The sequence below is a fragment of the Canis lupus genome, chromosome 5, assembly GCF_003254725.2.
Source record: "Canis lupus dingo isolate Sandy chromosome 5, ASM325472v2, whole genome shotgun sequence".
NCBI classification, from domain to species: Eukaryota; Metazoa; Chordata; class Mammalia; order Carnivora; family Canidae; genus Canis; species Canis lupus.
Window position 1 is genome coordinate 63,144,427 of NC_064247.1, and position 17,905 is coordinate 63,162,331.

General features: G+C 42.3%; 1 protein-coding gene across 6 annotated transcripts in view; it reads right to left on the reverse strand.

The window, feature by feature from the left end:
• Nucleotides 1-17,905, reverse strand: part of LOC112646872 (beta-catenin-interacting protein 1) — a 155,555-nt gene that overhangs the window by 64,679 nt on the left and 72,971 nt on the right. Inside the window, exon 1 of one of the 6 annotated variants that reach the window (XM_025427234.3) lies at nucleotides 17,571-17,863. The exons of 4 other annotated variants lie outside the window; for them this stretch is intronic. In XM_025427234.3, the coding sequence (XP_025283019.1) occupies nucleotides 17,571-17,661 (91 nt within the window). In that variant the 5' untranslated portion in view covers nucleotides 17,662-17,863. Of the gene's footprint in view, nucleotides 1-17,570; nucleotides 17,864-17,905 lie in introns of those variants that run through there. One more of the 6 variants, XM_035715803.2, reaches the window with a different exon arrangement.

Genomic DNA, 17,905 nt, shown 5'->3' on the forward strand with positions numbered 1-17,905 from the left:
CAGAGGGAGCCTCCTTCTCCCTCTGCCTATGTCTCTACCTCTCTCTGTGTGTGTCTCTCATGAATAAATAAATAAAATCTTTAAAAAAAACCAAACACACAAACTCAACAATAAGAAAACAGTATGGAAAAAAAAAAAAAACAGTATGATTTTTTTAAATGGGTAAAAGAGGGATCCCTGGGTGGCACAGCGGTTTGGCGCCTGCCTTTGGCCCAGGGCGCGATCCCGGAGACCCGGGATCGAGTCCCACATCGGGCTCCCGGTGCATGGAGCCTGCTTCTCCCTCTGCCTGTGTCTCTGCCTCTCTCTCTCTATCATAAATAAATAAAAAATTAAAAAAAAAAAAAGATTAAGAATGCTTTTAAAAAAAAATAAAATAAAATAAATGGGTAAAAGACCTGAACAGATAGATACCTCATCAAAGATATACAGACAGAAAGCATATAAAAACATGTTCAACATCATATGTCATTCGGGAATTATAAATTAAAACAACAATGATACCACTACACACCTATTAGAATTGCCAAAATCCAAAACACTGATAACACCAAATGCTGGGGAGGATGTGGAGCATAAGGAACTCTCACTCGTTGCTGGTGGGAATACAAAATGGTACAGACACTTTGAAAGACAGTTTGGCAAGTTGCTTACAAAACCAATCATACTCTTAACATATGATTCAGCAGTCACACCCTTTGGTATTTACTCAAACGAGTAGAAAACTTATGTCCACACAAAAACCTGCACATGGATGTTGACAGCAATTTTTTTCATAATTGCCCAAACTTGGGAGCAACCAAGCTGTCCGTTAGTAGGTGAATGGATAAACTGTACTTCATCCAGATAAGGATTACTTAGCACTTAAAAAAAAAAAAGAAGAAGAGAAGAAGAAGAAGAAGAAGAAGAAGAAGAAGAAGAAGAAGAAGAAAAAGAAGAAAGAAGGAAGAAGAAGGAAGAAGAAGAAGGAAGAAGAAGGAAGAAGAAGGAAGAAGAAGGAAGAAGAAGGAAGAAGGAAGAAGAAGAAGAAGAAGAAGAAGAAGAAGAGGAGGAGGAGGAGCTGCCAAGCCATGAAAAGACGAGGAGGAACTTTATGTGCATTACTAAGTGAAAGAAGCCAATCTGAAAAGGCTGCACACTGTGTGATTCCAACTCTGTGACATTCTAGAAAATGTTAAAACTATGGAGACAGTGAAAGATCAGTGGCTGATGAGGTGGCGGGGGGGGGGGGGGTGGGGGTGGAGAAGGGAATGAACAGGTGGAGTGCAGAGGATTTTCAGGGCAGTGACACTATTCAATATGATTCTACAGTGGTGAATACATATCATCAGACATTTGTCAAAACCCACAGAACATACAACACCAAGAATAAACCCTAATGTAAACTATGGACTCTGGATGATAATGATGTGTCAGTGTGGGTTCTTTTACTGTAATACATATAACACTATGGTGCAAGGTGTCAATAGTGGGGGACGTTGTACACATGTGGCGAACACGGCATATGAAAACTCCCTGCACTTTCCACTCAATTTTGCCCTGAACACTGCTCTTCAAAAAAAAAGTTCATTAATTTAAATCTGACAATGCAGGCTGCCCACCCTTCCCCCAAAATGAAAAGAGCTCCCTGATTAGATGAATTCCAGCAGAGACTAGCTAATGATGCCAGTCCTCATTGTAGAGAAGAATCACATGCCAGGAATTGCTGTCAACTCTGACAGTGATTTGGGAATAGTGTGCAAACTTCTGGGACATGTGCACAAACAAGTACTACAAAATTGAAAATGATGTAACTTTAATACAATGCACTTTCTCCAGAATTTTTAAAACTCCAACCCAATTTCATAATCATTCCTGACTCAACTGTACATGAAAGGTTCCTAACTAGTCACTCAGCTTTATGCTTTCTGAATATTCTTTGTTACAGAGAAAAATGAGATTAAAGACTCTAGAGGGGCTTATGTATTACTGCTTTTCATAGTATGAGCTATAAAACATCATACTGACAATAGTAACCACTAAACTCATCTCCTCTTCAGTAAAATGGGCTGATTGAGCTAAATTAATGGTAAAATCCTCTCCATTTCTAGAATTCTAGCCATATAATTCAGAAACTGATTTTTTTTAGATAGATTAGCAGATTTTTAGGTTCCCAGTTTTCTTTTTTAAGATTTTAGTTATTTATTCATGAGAGACAGGGAGAGAGAGAGAAGCAGAGACACAGGCAAAGGGAGAAGCAGGCTCCGTGTAGGGAGCCCAATGTGGGACTCAATTCTGGGACTCCAGGATCATGCCCTGAACCAAAGGCAGCTGCTTAACCGCTGAGCCACTCAGGTGTCCCTAGGATTCCAGTTTTAAAAAGTACCTGAAGTTCGAATGCAATAATAATATGCAAGTAACCAGAGATTACTTAACTGGGAAAACTAAGTTGTCAGGTTTTTTTTTTTTTTTTTTTAAAGATTTTATTTATTTATTTATGATAGACAGAGAGAGAGAGGCAGAGACACAGGCAGAGGGAGAAGCAGGCTCCATGCAGGGAGCCCGACGTGGGACTCGATCCCGGGTCTCCAGGGTCAGGCCCTGGTTGAAGGCAGGTGCCAAACCGCTGAGCCACCTGGGCTGCCCCAAGTTGTCAGGTTTTAAAAGGAAAGGACTGGGGTTGGGGCGCCTGGCTGGCTCAATTGGTTAAGTGTCTGACTCTTGGTTTCACACTCACGTCGTGATCTCAGGGTTGTGAGGTCAAGCCCCACATTGGGTTGAGAGTTTACTTAAATATAAAATCTTTTTTAAAAATTAAAGTAAATGTCTTTATCATAAAAGAGGGAAAAGGATTATATGACCTTTCAAGAGGAAACTGGACTTAATGGAATGTAGTCCCACCAAGAACTAGATCATTAGTAACCAAGAGTCCTCCCAAAACAACCCATCAACCATTCCCCACCAAGACAAACAGGACAAGTACTTATGCATAACTTACTCAATTCTGAGAAAACTCCAAAAGATTTTTTAGGAAAAGAAAGCAAATAGCACTAGAGAATTCCTCTTTGCGGTAGTTATTAAAAGCATTTTTTACAATGAAATCAGCCATTTAAAGGTCTTAAAAGGGCTATCTTATGAGGAAAAACAAAGATGGTAATCTTTTCTAAGTATTGAACTTTTTTTTTTTAAAAAAAAGCTTGATTTTTTCTAGATCTCATTCTAGAAATACTAATTAAGTGTATACTCCCAAAGAAAAAGCCCCCCAAAATCTGATGTTAGTATCTTTCTCTACTTGTTCACCTATTCTTGCCTTTTCCCTCATTAAAAATTTGTCCTGTAGTAAAATTAAAAAGAAAACCAAAGTGATAAACCACAGGCACACAAGATCCTGATTCCTCACACAGAGGGTATTGATGGCCTACCAGTAGTGGCCCCTCATTGGAGAACGGGCTGCCCATATTACATTACAGGCAAATCCATACCTGGGGACCAGAACAACAACGTCTTCTACAATCAAGAAAGCAAATGACCATGTAAATAAGAAAGAAATACTCTGGATTATAGGAATCTGCTGAATTAACTCTAATTTCTCTTTTTTTAAAGCATATCCTTTGCAAGCTTTGCTTTCTACTTCCTCTATTATTTAGAAGCAAATTACAGGTGACATATCCCTCAAATGTATTTTGACATCAACCACCATTATTAGACTATGGTCAATCTGAGAACTGCTGGGGTCCCCAAGACCCTTTCAGGAGGACCACAAAGCCTCCCTTCTCCAGCTGCTTATTTGTGTGAGGCTAAATTTTCCTCCCCTACTTCAACCAAACAACAGATAGCAAGGAGTTGACTGGAGAATCTGGCTGACTTCTCTTAAATCCACATTAAAGAGATTAGCAAAAAGGTAAAACAATACCAGTCTTCTTACGAAATTGCTTTTGGGGCAGCCCAGGTGGCTCAGCAGTTTAGCGCCGCCTTCAGCCCGGGATGTGATCCTGGAGACTCAGGATCGAGTCCCACATCAGGCTCTCCTGCATGGAGCCTGCTTCTCCCTCTGCCTGTGTTTCTCATGAATAAATAAATAAAATCTTTATAAATAAATAAATTGCTTTTTGTTCTGGAAAATACAGTATGTTTCGTTAAAAATATAAGGTTACCCAACTATATTTCAATTTAAATATAGTAAATAGTGTTATCATTTAATGGGTTTATCAGGGATCCCTGGGTGGTGCAGTGGTTTGGCGCCTGCTTTTGGCCTGGGGCGCGATCCTGGAGACCCGGGATCGAATCCCACATCGGGCTCCCGGTGCATGGAGCCTGCTTCTCCCTCTGCCTATGTCTCTGCCTCTCTCTCTCTCACTGTGTGACTATCATAAATAAATAATAATAATAATAATGGGTTTATCATTGCTATTTTAAATAAATTAATAAATATTTTAATAGGGTCTCAGTTTTATTTCTAAGAATAAATGTTGATCAATATAACCCACATAAACACAACCTTTTTGAGGTCTTTAATAATTTTTGAGGGCAGCCCCGGTGGCGCAGCGGTTTAGCACCGCCTGCAGCCCAGGGCGTGATCCTGGAGACCCGGAATCGAGTCCCACGTCAGGCTCTCTGCATGGAGCCTGCTTCTCCCTCTGCCCGTGTCTCTGCCTCTCTCTCTCTCTCTCTCTGCATCTCTATGAATAAATAAATAAAATCTTTAAAAAAAATAATTTTTGAGAGCACAGAGGTTTCTGAGACCAAAGAGCTTGGAACCCTATAGGATTAAATAGAACCTACTACATACATCCCTCTAATGGATACACCCACCATACCCAGACAAACGTTTAATAAATGACATGAGAAGGTTATGAAACAACTAGTAAAAATGAGCTTGTTTTGTTTAAAACTTTTGACTACATAGATACATTTTTACAAGGGAGATATACACAAAGGGGATAAGACTAGTGATCTCAAAGAGACAGTATTTTAGGTCATTTTAACCTATTCTTTTTGTACAAAATTATATTTTTTTTCCTACAGTATGGAGGTGACAGCATTTCCCAAACTGCTCTATGGTATACAATAGTGTCATGAAAGGCTCCACCATCGTTAGCTAGATAAATGTGGATTACATTCCGCCACTCTCCACCCCCAGCAATTCAACACAGTCCGCTAAAGGTCTGAGACATCCTGCAGCACTGACCCCATTTCCCAAACTTAGGTAACCAACACACCCCTTTTAACAAGTAACACCTATCCACATAACATCCTTAGGGAAAGACTACCTCAGAGATCATCCTAAACAAAGATTTGAAGAGGGGGCCTGCAGGCACCCTTTTTCATTACTGTTAGAAGTCACCAGGTCACTACTATTTAGAATGGATGACCTCCAGTTAATAACATGTACACATCCAATCAAAAGTACTTGGGCCTGGGATGCCTAGGTGGCTCAGTGGTTAAGCGCCTGCCTTCATCTCAGGGTGTGATACTGGAGTCCTGGAATCAAGTCCCATGTCAGGCTCCCTGCATGGAGCCTGCCTCTCTCTTTGTGTTCTCATGAATAAATAGATAGAACCTTTAAAAAAAAAAAAAAAAAAAGAATACTTGGGGCTTGGAGCACCTGGTTGGCTCAGTGGTTGAGCCTCTGCCTTTGACTCAGGTCATGATCCCGAGGTCTTGGGATTGAGTCCCCATCAAGCTCCCTGCAGGGAGCCTGCTTCTCCCTCTGCCTATGTCTCTGCCTCTCTCTCTGTCTCTCATGAATAAATAAATAAATAAAATATTTTTTAAAAACCTGCAGGGAGTAAATTTAATTCGTATATATTCTGGAACTTGGACAATTCAAGGAATGGTCAAAAAAAATTTTTTAAGATTTTATTTATTCATGAGAGACGCAGAGAGAGAGAGGCAGAGACACAAGCAGAGGGAGAAGCAGGCTCCATGTAGGGAGCCCAACGCGGGACTGGATCCCGGGTCTCCAGGATCAGGCCCTGCCAGGGCTGAAGCCGACGCTAAACCACTGAGCCACAGGGGCCGCCCCGAGGAATGGTCAATTCTTAAGTAAAATTTTCTTTGATGGAAAACATAACCTAACCATAAGTCATTCCTTTAAATGATTCATATTGGTAAGCATCCTCTGAAGGGGAGACCTGCACACACAGGCAGTTCTCGGAGCGTGCACCAGACACACGGCTGTTGGCAGAAAGCCCACTGCACCCACTGTGCCGCTCCCCCTTCTGGCCCCCCGTCAGCCACCCCTGCAGTGCTCCCACCTGGTCACCAGGGGGCGTGCTGGCCCACATCTTTCCTCTTCCGAATCCTTCCTCTTCAAGATCACAAGGAACAGGTCACAATTCCCTCCTGCCCCTCTCACAGGCCAGGTCACTTGGAAGTCACCCCACTTCCGTCCAGGTGTGAGCCAAGAGTGACTGATCATGGCTGATGCTCCCAATGAAATCTTTTTTTTTTTTAAGATTTTATTCATTTATTTTTTTTTCAAAGATTTTTTATTTATTCATAGAGACACAGCTAGAGAGAGAGGCAGAGACAGGCAGAGGGAGAAGCAGGCACCGTGCGGGGAGCCCGATGTGGGACTCGATCCAGGGTCTCCAGGATCACGCCCTGGGCTGCAGGCGGCGCTAAACCGCTGAGCCACCCGGGCTGCCCTGATGAAATCTTTTAAAGCCACTTTACTACTTCAAGACCAACTTTCCACATTTTAACAAGCACTTCATTGCTGGTTTATAAAATTAATACTGTAATGATGTATGTGCTGTGTTTTACTACAAATTTGCCTGGTTTCCACTTGTGTTATGGGTTAAATCAGTTTTGACGATCACTTTTAGAACTGAAACGGTTTATAACATTGTTTCCAGGAAAACGCAATTTGAGATCTAATTTGAATTCCTAATAGGTGGATACAGACTGCCTTTTCAGGTCATCAGGGAATCAGAAATGGGCCCCAGGAAACAACACATCAAGTCCAAGCTAGGTTAGCAGCTGCACGAGGAGACTGCACAGAACCGAGGTAGTCAAGGAGTTTCTGCGTGGGGTGAGTTCACCGTGCCCAGGCCATTCAATGTGAGAATACAAGAATAGAAGACTAAAACATACCACAGCATTCAGGAGAAAAGCTCTCGATCTGACCAGATCTGAGCATGGACTGACTTTCCATAGCCACTGCTGAGAGTCCTGGGGTTCTATTGCTGCCCACTGTACCAACCTGCCTCAGTCTGCCTGTCTCTGCTTGAAATTCCAAAAGATAAGAAGGTACAGTCAGGACTGCTCTGTTCCAAGTCAAGGCTTTTGCCCCAAATCCCTATCTGTTCTCCTACACCACTGACCTGAGCTTCCAGATAAAACAAACTTCAGGAAACCCGTCTAACATTCTTCCTTCAGGCCTAAACCACCAAAGCCTGGTCGGAGTGGCCCGTATTTGCTTTCTCACTGCTTCTGGTTTCATTCTGTCCATCAGCACTGAGAACCACATAAACACACACTTAGTAGGAAAAGAAAAAATGCAACAAATACATACTTGTCTTATGCATTACTTTTTTAAAGTAGTGGTAAAAATCCCAAACCTTTTAAGAATACTCAAAACAATTCTAGGGCAGCCCTGGTGGCCGAGCGGTTTAGCACTGCCTTCAGCCCGGGGTGTGATCCTGGAGACCTCGGATCGAGTCCCCCGTCAGGCTCCCTGCATGGAGCCTGCTTCTCCCTCTGCCTTTGTCTCTGCCTCTCTGTCACTCTCTCTCTCTCTCTCTCATGAATAAATAAATAAAATCTTTAAAAAAAAATTCTAGAAAAAGTAGGGTTAATAAATTTTATCAACTGAATAAGCAAATATTTACTAATCACTGGCATTTATAACCTTTCTAAAACATTTCATCAATCAAACAAATACTAATGTTGCAGTTGTTATTAATTAAAGTTGCCATCAGGGGGAAGGGGAGATTATATTAATGAAAATATCCCACTGGTTACAGGTTCTTCCAGTAAGAAAAGGTTTAAAAATGACCAATTTCAAGCAGCCCGGGTGGCTCCGCGGTTTAGCGCCGCCTTCAGCCCAGGGCCTCGTACTGGAGATCCAGGATCGAGTCCCATGTTAGGCTCCCTGCATGGAGCCTGCTTCTCCCTCTGCCTGTGTCTCTGCCTCTGTCTCTCATGAATAAATAAATAAATTTTTGAAAAATAAGTAAATAAATAAGGTCAATTTCATATAAAAAAGCATTTAAGTCCTTTTCTATTCTGGGCTTTGAATGTTTAGAAGATGCTTGTTAGCTGCTCCTCTTAATTAAGCAAGAGAAAGTTTCTTACATTTGGGCATAGACTTTTTAAACCCTTGCCAAATGAAAATGCTTCATTCAGGAACCATGGGCAGGTATTAATGGGTATCTTACAAACAACTCAGAAGCAAGCTCAAAACATTGCCAATTCAGGGCTTTATAATACAGATGGGATTATCAAGATACCCTATCATTATCACGGCACAGGTAACTGATGTGTTCCCATACTGAGAATGGCCACTGCCCACCTTTCAATCCCTGCCCTGTTCCTGTAAGAACTCCAGCCTGAGTAAAGCCTAGGAAAAAATTTCAATTCAAGCCAGTGAATTTTGCTACTTACCAGCTACTCTGATAAACATTTGAAAAGCGTGGCAAGGGATCCCTGGGTGGCGCAGCGGTTTGGCGCCTGCCTTTGGCCCAGGGCGCGATCCTGGAGACCCGGGATCGAATCCCACGTCAGGCTCCTGGTGCATGGAGCCTACTTCTCCCTCTGCCTGTGTCTCTGCCTCTCTCTCTCTCTCTCTCTCTCTCTCTCTCTATATATATATATATATATAGGACTATCATAAATAAATAAAAAAATTAAAAAAAGAAAAGCGTAGCAAAAAAAATTAGGGATTATCCAAGAATTTTAATTATTTTTGTTGTCCTCATTACTGATTCCATAAGTAATAGGAAACCAGCATGAATTAGTCAAGGCATTTTAAAAGTAAATATAATCTGCTGATGCAAAGGCTATAAGCCCCCAAATCAAAAGTGACCCTATTCCTCAATTAGCTTCTACCTCTGATTTGCTGGCACTATTATTGTGAGCTGAGTATACTCTGTCCTTTGCTTGGTGCTAAGGAGAGAAGAGTATCCACCCCCTACCCTAAGGCCACCAGAAAATACCAGTCTTGCTATGAGGAGGGGAGCACCAGGGGAAGGTGTCACTGAGGAGGGGGCATCAGCTGGTTCATCTGAACAAGTCCAGAGGACCAAGGGCCCTGGTGAAAATCCCAGAGCCAAGTCTGCATTCCAACTATTAATATCCTGCCATCAGGGTAAGTCTATCAATATTCAAGACAATTTTCTAGGTCTTTTGGGCCCCATGCTTGGTGTAGTGCTCTTTGTCATCTTGAAATTATTAATAATTTTTGAGCAAAGGGGCCTGCACTTTTTGTCATTGTTGTTGTTTTTTAAGATTTTATTTATTTATTCATGAGAGACAGAGAGAGAGAGAGGCAGAGACACAGAGACACAGGCAAAGGGAGAAGCAGGCTCCATGTAAGAAGCCCAATGCGGGACTCGATCCCAGGACTCCAGGATCACGCCCTGAGCTGAAGGCAGATGCTCAACCACTGAACCACCAAGGCATCCCAAGGGGCCAGCACTTTGTTTTGTTTTTAAAGATTTTATTTATTTATTCATGAGAGAGAGAGAGGCAGAGACACAGGCAGAGGGAGAAGCAGGCTCCATGCACGGAGCCCCACGCGGGATTCGGGACTCGATCCCCAGACTCCAGGATCACGCCCTGCCCCGAAGGCGGGCGCTAAACCACTGAGCCACCCAGGGATCCCCAGGGCCAGCACTTTGATTTTGCACTTGGCCGCACATATTATCCAGCTGGTCCTCACAATATTCATTAACTACATCTGAAATATGTAAAATTAAATGTGACTGAATTCTGCATTTCAGATGGATAAATCATGTTCTTTAAAAGCCACTTAATAGACAACTTTATACAAATGATTCTCAAGTTTTACATATCTTCAATTTAAGTTTACGATGACTGATCTTTTTCTTGGGGATTCTTAATATCAAAGTACTGTATTATATAAGAAAAAAATAACTATTAGGAAGAGCTCCAAATAAATGTCTTTGTTACACTTTAAGGCCTTAAACAAAGATGACTTTCATATTTACTGAGTTTTAAAATTCACTTTGTATCTAAAAGACATACATTTCTATGTTTTATTTTTATTTTTTTTAATAAGAAACCCACAAGAGGAAGTTTCTTTTTTTTTAATTTTTTTTTATTTATTTATGATAGTCACAGAGAGAGAGAGAGAGAGAGAGGCAGAGACATAGGCAGAGGGAGAAGCAGGCTCCATGCACCGGGAGCCCGATGTGGGATTCGATCCCGGGTCTCCAGGATCGCGCCCTGGGCCAAAGGCAGGCGCCAAACCACTGTGCCACCCAGGGTTCCCTCTATGTTTTATACTATGATTAAAAATTGGGTAAATAACAAATAGTTACTTAAAGAATAAAATCAAAGAACCAGACAAAAGAATTCACTTTAACAAAGCACACTTTTTAGCCAATTAGAAGGAAAAAAATGTAATGAAGAAACATCATATTCCAAACTAGTTGTTTAAGAAGTCTAGGATTCCGGGGGCACCGAAACCAAGTTAAGTGTTGGACTCTTGGTTTCGGCTCAGGTCCTGATCTCAGGTCGTGAGACAGAGCCCCTTGTGGGGCTCCGCACTTAGCCAGGAGTCTGCTTGTCCCCCTCTCTGTGTTCCTCCCCCTGTTCTCTATCTGGAATAAATAATTAAAATCTTAAAAAAAAAAAAAAAAAGAATTCTAACATTTTGTCCAGTTCCTTTCTAAAAATTAAACCCTGCTCCTGGAACCTGGAGGTTCACTCTGCTTATCCCCTAACCATAGAGTCTGCACCTTATGAGCTCATTTCTCATCACAGCCAGAAATCAGAGCCTGGGGCTCAGCCACTCTTAAAATGAGAGTGGTAAAAACAAAAGAGCTGCAGGACTAGATGCGGCAAAGATCTAAAGGACTGGTAAGCTTCAGACCTAAGGTAAGCCAACCCAAGTCTCAATGTTTTTCAGAAAAGCATCGCTTTTTGTGCTAGCAGGTGCCCAGGCTGAATGATCAAATGTCAGCGAAGTGTGAAGAAACATCTGTTTTTACAGGAAGGGCTACTTGCATAGAGGGCAGGCCTTTCAACACTGGAAATGATACAGGAGAGGATGGTGGAAGAAGCTGGTTGGATGAAACGCCAGTTTATCCCTAGAGCAGGAAAACATCAGCAACTTAAAACCCTTGAAAGAAAACATAGACAACTGTGAAATATGTATCTGATTAGAAAAAAACCTCCCAGGAGTGATTCAGAGGTCAAGAGTGAGTGTAGGTGGTACAGCCACTCTGAGAAACAGTTCTGCAGCTCCCCAACATGGTGAACAGAGTTATACCACATGACCCAGCAATTCCACTCTTAGGTGTACACCCAAGAGAACTGAAAATATATGTGCACACAAAGCCTGTATACAAATGTTCACAGCAGCAGTATTCAGAGTAGCCACAAACTGGAAAACCACCCAAGTGTCCATCGACTGGTGAACATATCAACAAAATGTGGCTTATCTATACAAAGAAATATTGCCTTAGTCTATTTGGGCTGCCAAAACAAAATACTACTGGGTGGCTTGTGAACAACAGAAATTTATTCCTCAGAGATCTGGAAGCTGGGAAGTCTGAGATCAAGATGCCATGATGTTTGAGTTCTGCTGAGATCCTTTTCTGGTTTGCAGACAGCCATCATCTTGCTGTGTCTTCACTTTGTGGAAGGGGTTAGGGAGCTCTATGGGTTCTCTTTTATAAGGGAACTCATGCCATTCGTGAGGGCTCTCCCTCTTTCCCTAATTACCCCTCAAAAGCCCCATCTCCAAATATCATGATATTGGGGATTTGGTTTCAACATATGAATTCGGGAGGGACACAAACCTATGTCAAATATTATATAGCCATAAAAAAGAAGTTCTGATGCACGTTTCAACATAGATGAACCCTGAAAACATCAAGTGAAACAAAACAAGCCAGTCACAAACAGGCCATATGTTACAGGATTCCATTGATACGGAATGTCCAGCACAGTCAAACCCATAGAGACAGGAAGTAGACTGGGGTTGTCAAAAGCTGGGGAAAGGGGAATTAGAGTGACAGCTAAGGGCTCCTGTTTAAGGTGATGAAAATGTTCTGAAAGGAGGGCGCCTGGCTGGCTCAGTTGGTAGACCATTTAAGACTTTATTTATTTATTCATGAGAGACACACAGAGAGGCAGAGACACAAGCAGAGGGAGAAGCAGGCTCCATGCAGGGAGCCCAATGTGAGACTCGATCACGGGTCTCCAAGATCAGGCCCTGGGCTGAAGGCAGCGCTAAACTGCTGAGCCACCCAGGCTGCCCAAAAAGTAGCTGATTCTAAGAAGTTCTTGTCACAAGAGAATCAAACCGGTCCAAAACAGATGACTGAAAAGCCATATTCATGTCTGACCCAAGGTAAAAAAGGAAAATGTGATTTTTCCTTTATTATGTTACCACCTACTTCTTACTGGGGTTCTGGAACAGAAGATGTGTTTTATAGGTTTTTAAGATGTTCTCAAAAAAAAAAAAAATGTTCTCAATTCAGTTACTTTGAAGTAAATGAATTTTCATCTAAAACTTTAAAAATGAAGAAGCCATAGCAACACATCTTGTGAAAAACTTTAACAATATCATCCTACACCTAAGTAAGAAAATGAACAAACATATGCCTAAAACACGGACAAGAAAGGGCCTATCAAATGCAGTATCCCAATTCCTAGGTGGTGTGGCCCAGAGAGCACTGGGCAGCACAACAACAGCCTGACAGCAGGGAAGGGAATATCAGTCTAAGGGTTCCCAGCTCTGGCTTTTTGCATAGTCTCCACTGCTATCAAAATGTCACCTTTGTTTGATTTTTTACAGTGCTAGAACACAATGCTGCATAAATCATTTCCACCAATCCTGAATCCCTATTTCTGAAGCTCCACTTAACTGTTTTATAAGAAATCAATTATCTTAGATTCCATTTATAAAAGACACAATATATCTTCAAATACATCTGCTGTTACCAAATCAAGACCACAGAAAAAGCAAGATACATTTCGGTTTTTTGGGTTTTTTTTTTAAGATTTTATTTATTTATTCATGAGAGACACACAGAGGGAGGCACAGACACAGGCAGAGGGAGAAGCAGGCTCCATGCAGGGAACCTGATGTGGGACTTGATCCCAGTCTCCAGGATTACACCCTGGGCTGAAGACGGTGCTAAACTAACTGAGCCACCAGGGCTGCCCATAAGATACATTTCTTAAAAGCATAATGATCCTAAACCTCAATTAACCAGAAGATGTGAGCAATAGTCTCCTGGTGATTTTCAGGATAATCACACCTCCTATTTTGTTTATTTTTTTTTCCCTATTTTGTTTAAACTCTTATAAATGAAGACTTTCTACCCAACCCCACCCGCTATTATATTTTCCTGTCTTAGAAAGCAATAACAAAAATAATTCAATCCTTTTAAAAAATGTCTTAAAACTTTAACATCCTCACTTTAAAGATTAAGAGATGGTTTAATGAACTTAGCCAAGTCCTGCAACCAGTATCACAGAATTACAGCATTCTCTAACTTGAATGCAAAAATATTTTATTTCATTAAAATTTCATTTATGGGTCATATTCTTTACATCTAAAACTGAAATATTGTTTTGTCTTAAATAGTACTGACACTGATAACATATGATATGAACTCCTACAACTTCCTTTTGCAAAAGGATTCCTATGAAATTGCTTGGTTTTATGTTATTCCTCCTTAAAGTGGTCTGCAGCCAGAAGACGAACTCTTGTAGTTAACTGAAGGTTCCAGTTAACTGAGTTAGAGCTCTTAAATTGGAATACATTTAGAATTATTAATATTTTATCATTTCTTTAGTAGTTATATAGGTCTCCTACATGAAATAAATGACATTTACTCCCAGTAATACAACGATTAGATTATATATAATATTGAAGTCTATATTCAAAGCATTCTTCCTCAAAGTTACTTCAGAAAAAAAGGTAACAAATTAAGAAACCACTTTCCAAAAAAGCAGAGAATCACAGCATTTTAAAAAATTAGACACAGGGGCCGTGAGTGACTCAGTCGGTTAAGAGTCTGCCTTCGACTTAGGTCATGATCCCAAGGTCCTGGGATTGAGTGAGCCCCCGTTTCAGGGCTCCCTGCTCAGTGGGGAGCCTGCTTCTCCCTCTCCCTCTGCCCCTCCCTCCCACTTGTATTCTCACTCACTCTGCTCTCTCACTCAAATAAATAAATAAATAATGTTTAAAAAATTTTAAACTCGGGATCCCTGGGTGGCGCAGTGGTTTAGCGCCTGCCTTTGGCCCAGGGCGCGATCCTGGAGACCCGGGATCGAATCCCACGTCGGGCTCCTGGTGCATGGAGCCTGCTTCTCCCTCTGCCTATGTCTCTGCCTCTCTCTCTCTCTCTCTCTCTCTCTCTCTGTGTGTGCGTGACTATCATAAATAAATAAAAAATTAAAAAAAAATTTTAAACTCAGAGTGGTAGCCACAAAACTACAGACCTAGGGCAGCCCCAATGGCGCAGCGGTTTAGCGCCGCCTGTGGCCCGGGGCGTGATCCTGGAGACCCAGGGGGTCCCACGTCGGGCTCCCTGCATGGAGCCCGCTTCTCCCTCTGCCTGTGTCTCTGCCTCTCTCTCTCTCTGTGAATAAATAAATAAATAAATAAATAAATAAATAAATAAATAAATATCATCTTAAAAAAAAACAAAAAACCTACAGACCTCAAAAGCTGCTATAGATTTTTATGCTCTAATATCCCCAACAGTGCAATCAACAGAACAGATCCTTGAAAAATTATCTAATGATTTTCTATATCCACAATGCAGAATTTAGGTGTGTTTTATCCTCTGTAATGCCTTTTTCAGTATATAACATTTACCTGCCAGATGAAAACTAGGACATCTAAATACTATACTGTCAAAACTGATCAAAACTGAAAGAGTTGTCCATCCATTCAATCACTCAACAAATACTGAGTACCTACTGGTACTATATGAATGTGGGGGTGATAGGATTCACATGTGAACAGAACAGATCAAACTACCTTTCCATCTTGGGGCCTACGTCCTAGTGAGGGGAGACAGATAATAAACAAATTAAGGGTGTCAGAATGGGATTAAGTGCTATGGAAACAGAAAAAGCGAAGCAGGGAAAAGAGGATTCAAGAGTTCAAAGAGAGATGAAATTTTACATAGGATGGTGAGGGGAGGACTCACTGAGAGGTCTGTGTGCAAACGAGCAGGAAAATAACAATGAAAATTATTTCTTTGGCTTTGAAATGGCAGTCCAAGCTCGCATTTAAAAAAATATATATATATATTCAAAAAACATATATATATATATATTCATAAGCTTTCTATATTCTCCATTTCAATTGACTATTTCCTGATCGTTGACTGACTGAAGAGAAAAGCAGGCAGCCTAGGGCATGCCAAGGATATGCCTAACATTTTGATTTACTTGATATTTTTTTAAGAACTGCAGCTACAAATTAAAGTGAAATGCAGAGTTCTCTATTAAACAACTAGTTAATAGTCAAGATGCAATTTATATTACAAAATCTAACATTCTCTCTAGCAATTTATACATGATATTTATCCCATTAAGTTATTAGATATAGCTAGTCTTATGGCAATAAAGAAGTCAGATATTAGTTGAAATGATCACCCTTCAAAATAAGCTCACAGAAAGTGCCTCTATAAATTACATATTTACATATAAAATCCATTTGTAACCCCTCAAAATGAAACCATTTTATTAGCATTTCTTGTAATATTCACAAGACATTTCCTACCGCAGGCTGGGGGAAAGAAAAAAAGCAACAGAATAACTGATGTTTAAAATGTATTTTTATTTTGCAGACTAATTATTCTTAAGTACTATAAATGCACCAAGAAAAGCTCATAATAGAAAATCAGCAAATTACAAAGGACTCAGCGCTCAATACATCTTTCACATAACATTTGTTTGCCCACCACAATGAAGATAGAGAGCTGAAATTTATATTTGTAATATTAATTTAAGTAATTCAATAATGAAAAGCAAGTGGAGGTGAATGGATAAATATGTTTTAACAAGAAACATTATCACTGACTAAACTAAACATATTTGAACTGTTCCCAAAATACTCAGTCCAAGCACATATTTTTGAAAATGTGTGGGTTTTCCCCAAGAGACACAGAACTTTGACATTTTCTCCTGGATATATTGGACTTTCAGACCTCCACTCCACATCTGGAAAAAACATTTCAAACTCAGCTTGATGTAACTTCTAAAAACCAAAGTGAGAGCGATTCTATACTTCGTGACTGAGACTTGACTATGACAGTCAACAGAATGTTAGAAATGAAGTAATCAAAAGTTTATCATCCCCAGTGGGAAGAAAGGAACATGGAACAAAAGATGCATTTGCCTCTTCTGCCCTTTAATTTGTGAACACCATACTTCTCTCCGTCTGTCATGCCAAGAAAGAGAAAAATGAGGATTTTTTTTAAAAAAGCTTATTAATACGAAACATGATCGTTTCATCTAGACTTTTATCAGCCCTCTCCCCCCAAGATTTTTGATTAAAAATAAAAAAAAAAAAATCCAAGTACTCTATAGACTACACCTAGATTACTTTGCTCCAAGGCCAAGGAAAATGTTTACGATTCCAAGATCCATTCGGAGGCATGTATCTGCAATGCGTAAGCTTTTCGTTGGCAAGATCAGTCAATATCAGAAAGCGTGCACTGTTTAAAAGGTTAAGTGGATGAAGGTTAGAACGACAACAAAACCATCGATTCACCAAGAAGTTTTTGGGGTTTTTTGTTTTTGTTTTTGTGTGTGTGTGTGTTTTTTGTTTTTTTGTTTTTTTGTGTTTTTTTTTGGCCAGGTAACCGTACAATAACGTCGGCCCTGAGGAATCAAAGAGAACCTGTAAGCCCCTGCACGGTCTAAATTACCGTCAGAAAAACTGCACCGCGGGGTCGGCGGGAGCGGAGGAGACGCAGATTGCTAACGCGGGATGAGACCGCGACCGTAAACCTCATCACAATTTTCACCTTTGGATGAAACGTGGGAGGGGAGCGAGAAGTTTCGGCCTCGGCTTGTCTGCAGACAGACAAGATTTAAAGGACCCCGGGAGGAGGCGGAGAGGGGCGAGGATGCGGCGTCCGCGGCGCCGCGGCGCAGCCCCGGGCTCCTGGAAGGGGATGCGGAGGAGTGGGCTCTTATGTAAGCGCACAGCGGCACCGAGCGCGCGCCCCCGGCCCGGGGCACCTCTGGGGGCACCTCTGAGCGCGCCACAGAGCTCCCCGGCCTCTCCCCGGCCTCTCCCCGGGGTGCCCCCCGCCGCGGCCCCGTGTGCACGCCCCCCAGACCCGCCCGGGGCCGGAGCCCCGCTCCCCCGGCGCCGCGCGCCCACCCCGGCTCCCCCGGGCCCGCCCCGGCCCGCCGCTTACCTCGCGCGGCCCAGACCACGCCGCCGCTCAGCAGCCCGGCCAGCAGCAGCCAGGCGGCCGGGGCCAGCGCGGGTGCAGGGCGGCGCAGCATCGCTCGGGCTCCCGGCGCCGCGGCCGGCCCGAGGCGGGAGCGGCAGGCGCGCGCGCGGGGCGCCGAGCGGGGCTCTGGCGGCGGAGGCCGGCTGCTCCGCGCCGCGGCGAGCTCCGGGGTCCGACGAGCCGCCGCCGCGACGCTGGGCCGCGCGCTCGGGCCGCGGGCGCCCTCCCCTCCGCCGAGGCAGCGCTGGGCTGGAGGCGGCGGCAGCAACTAAGATGGCGGCGGCGCGCTCTCTCGG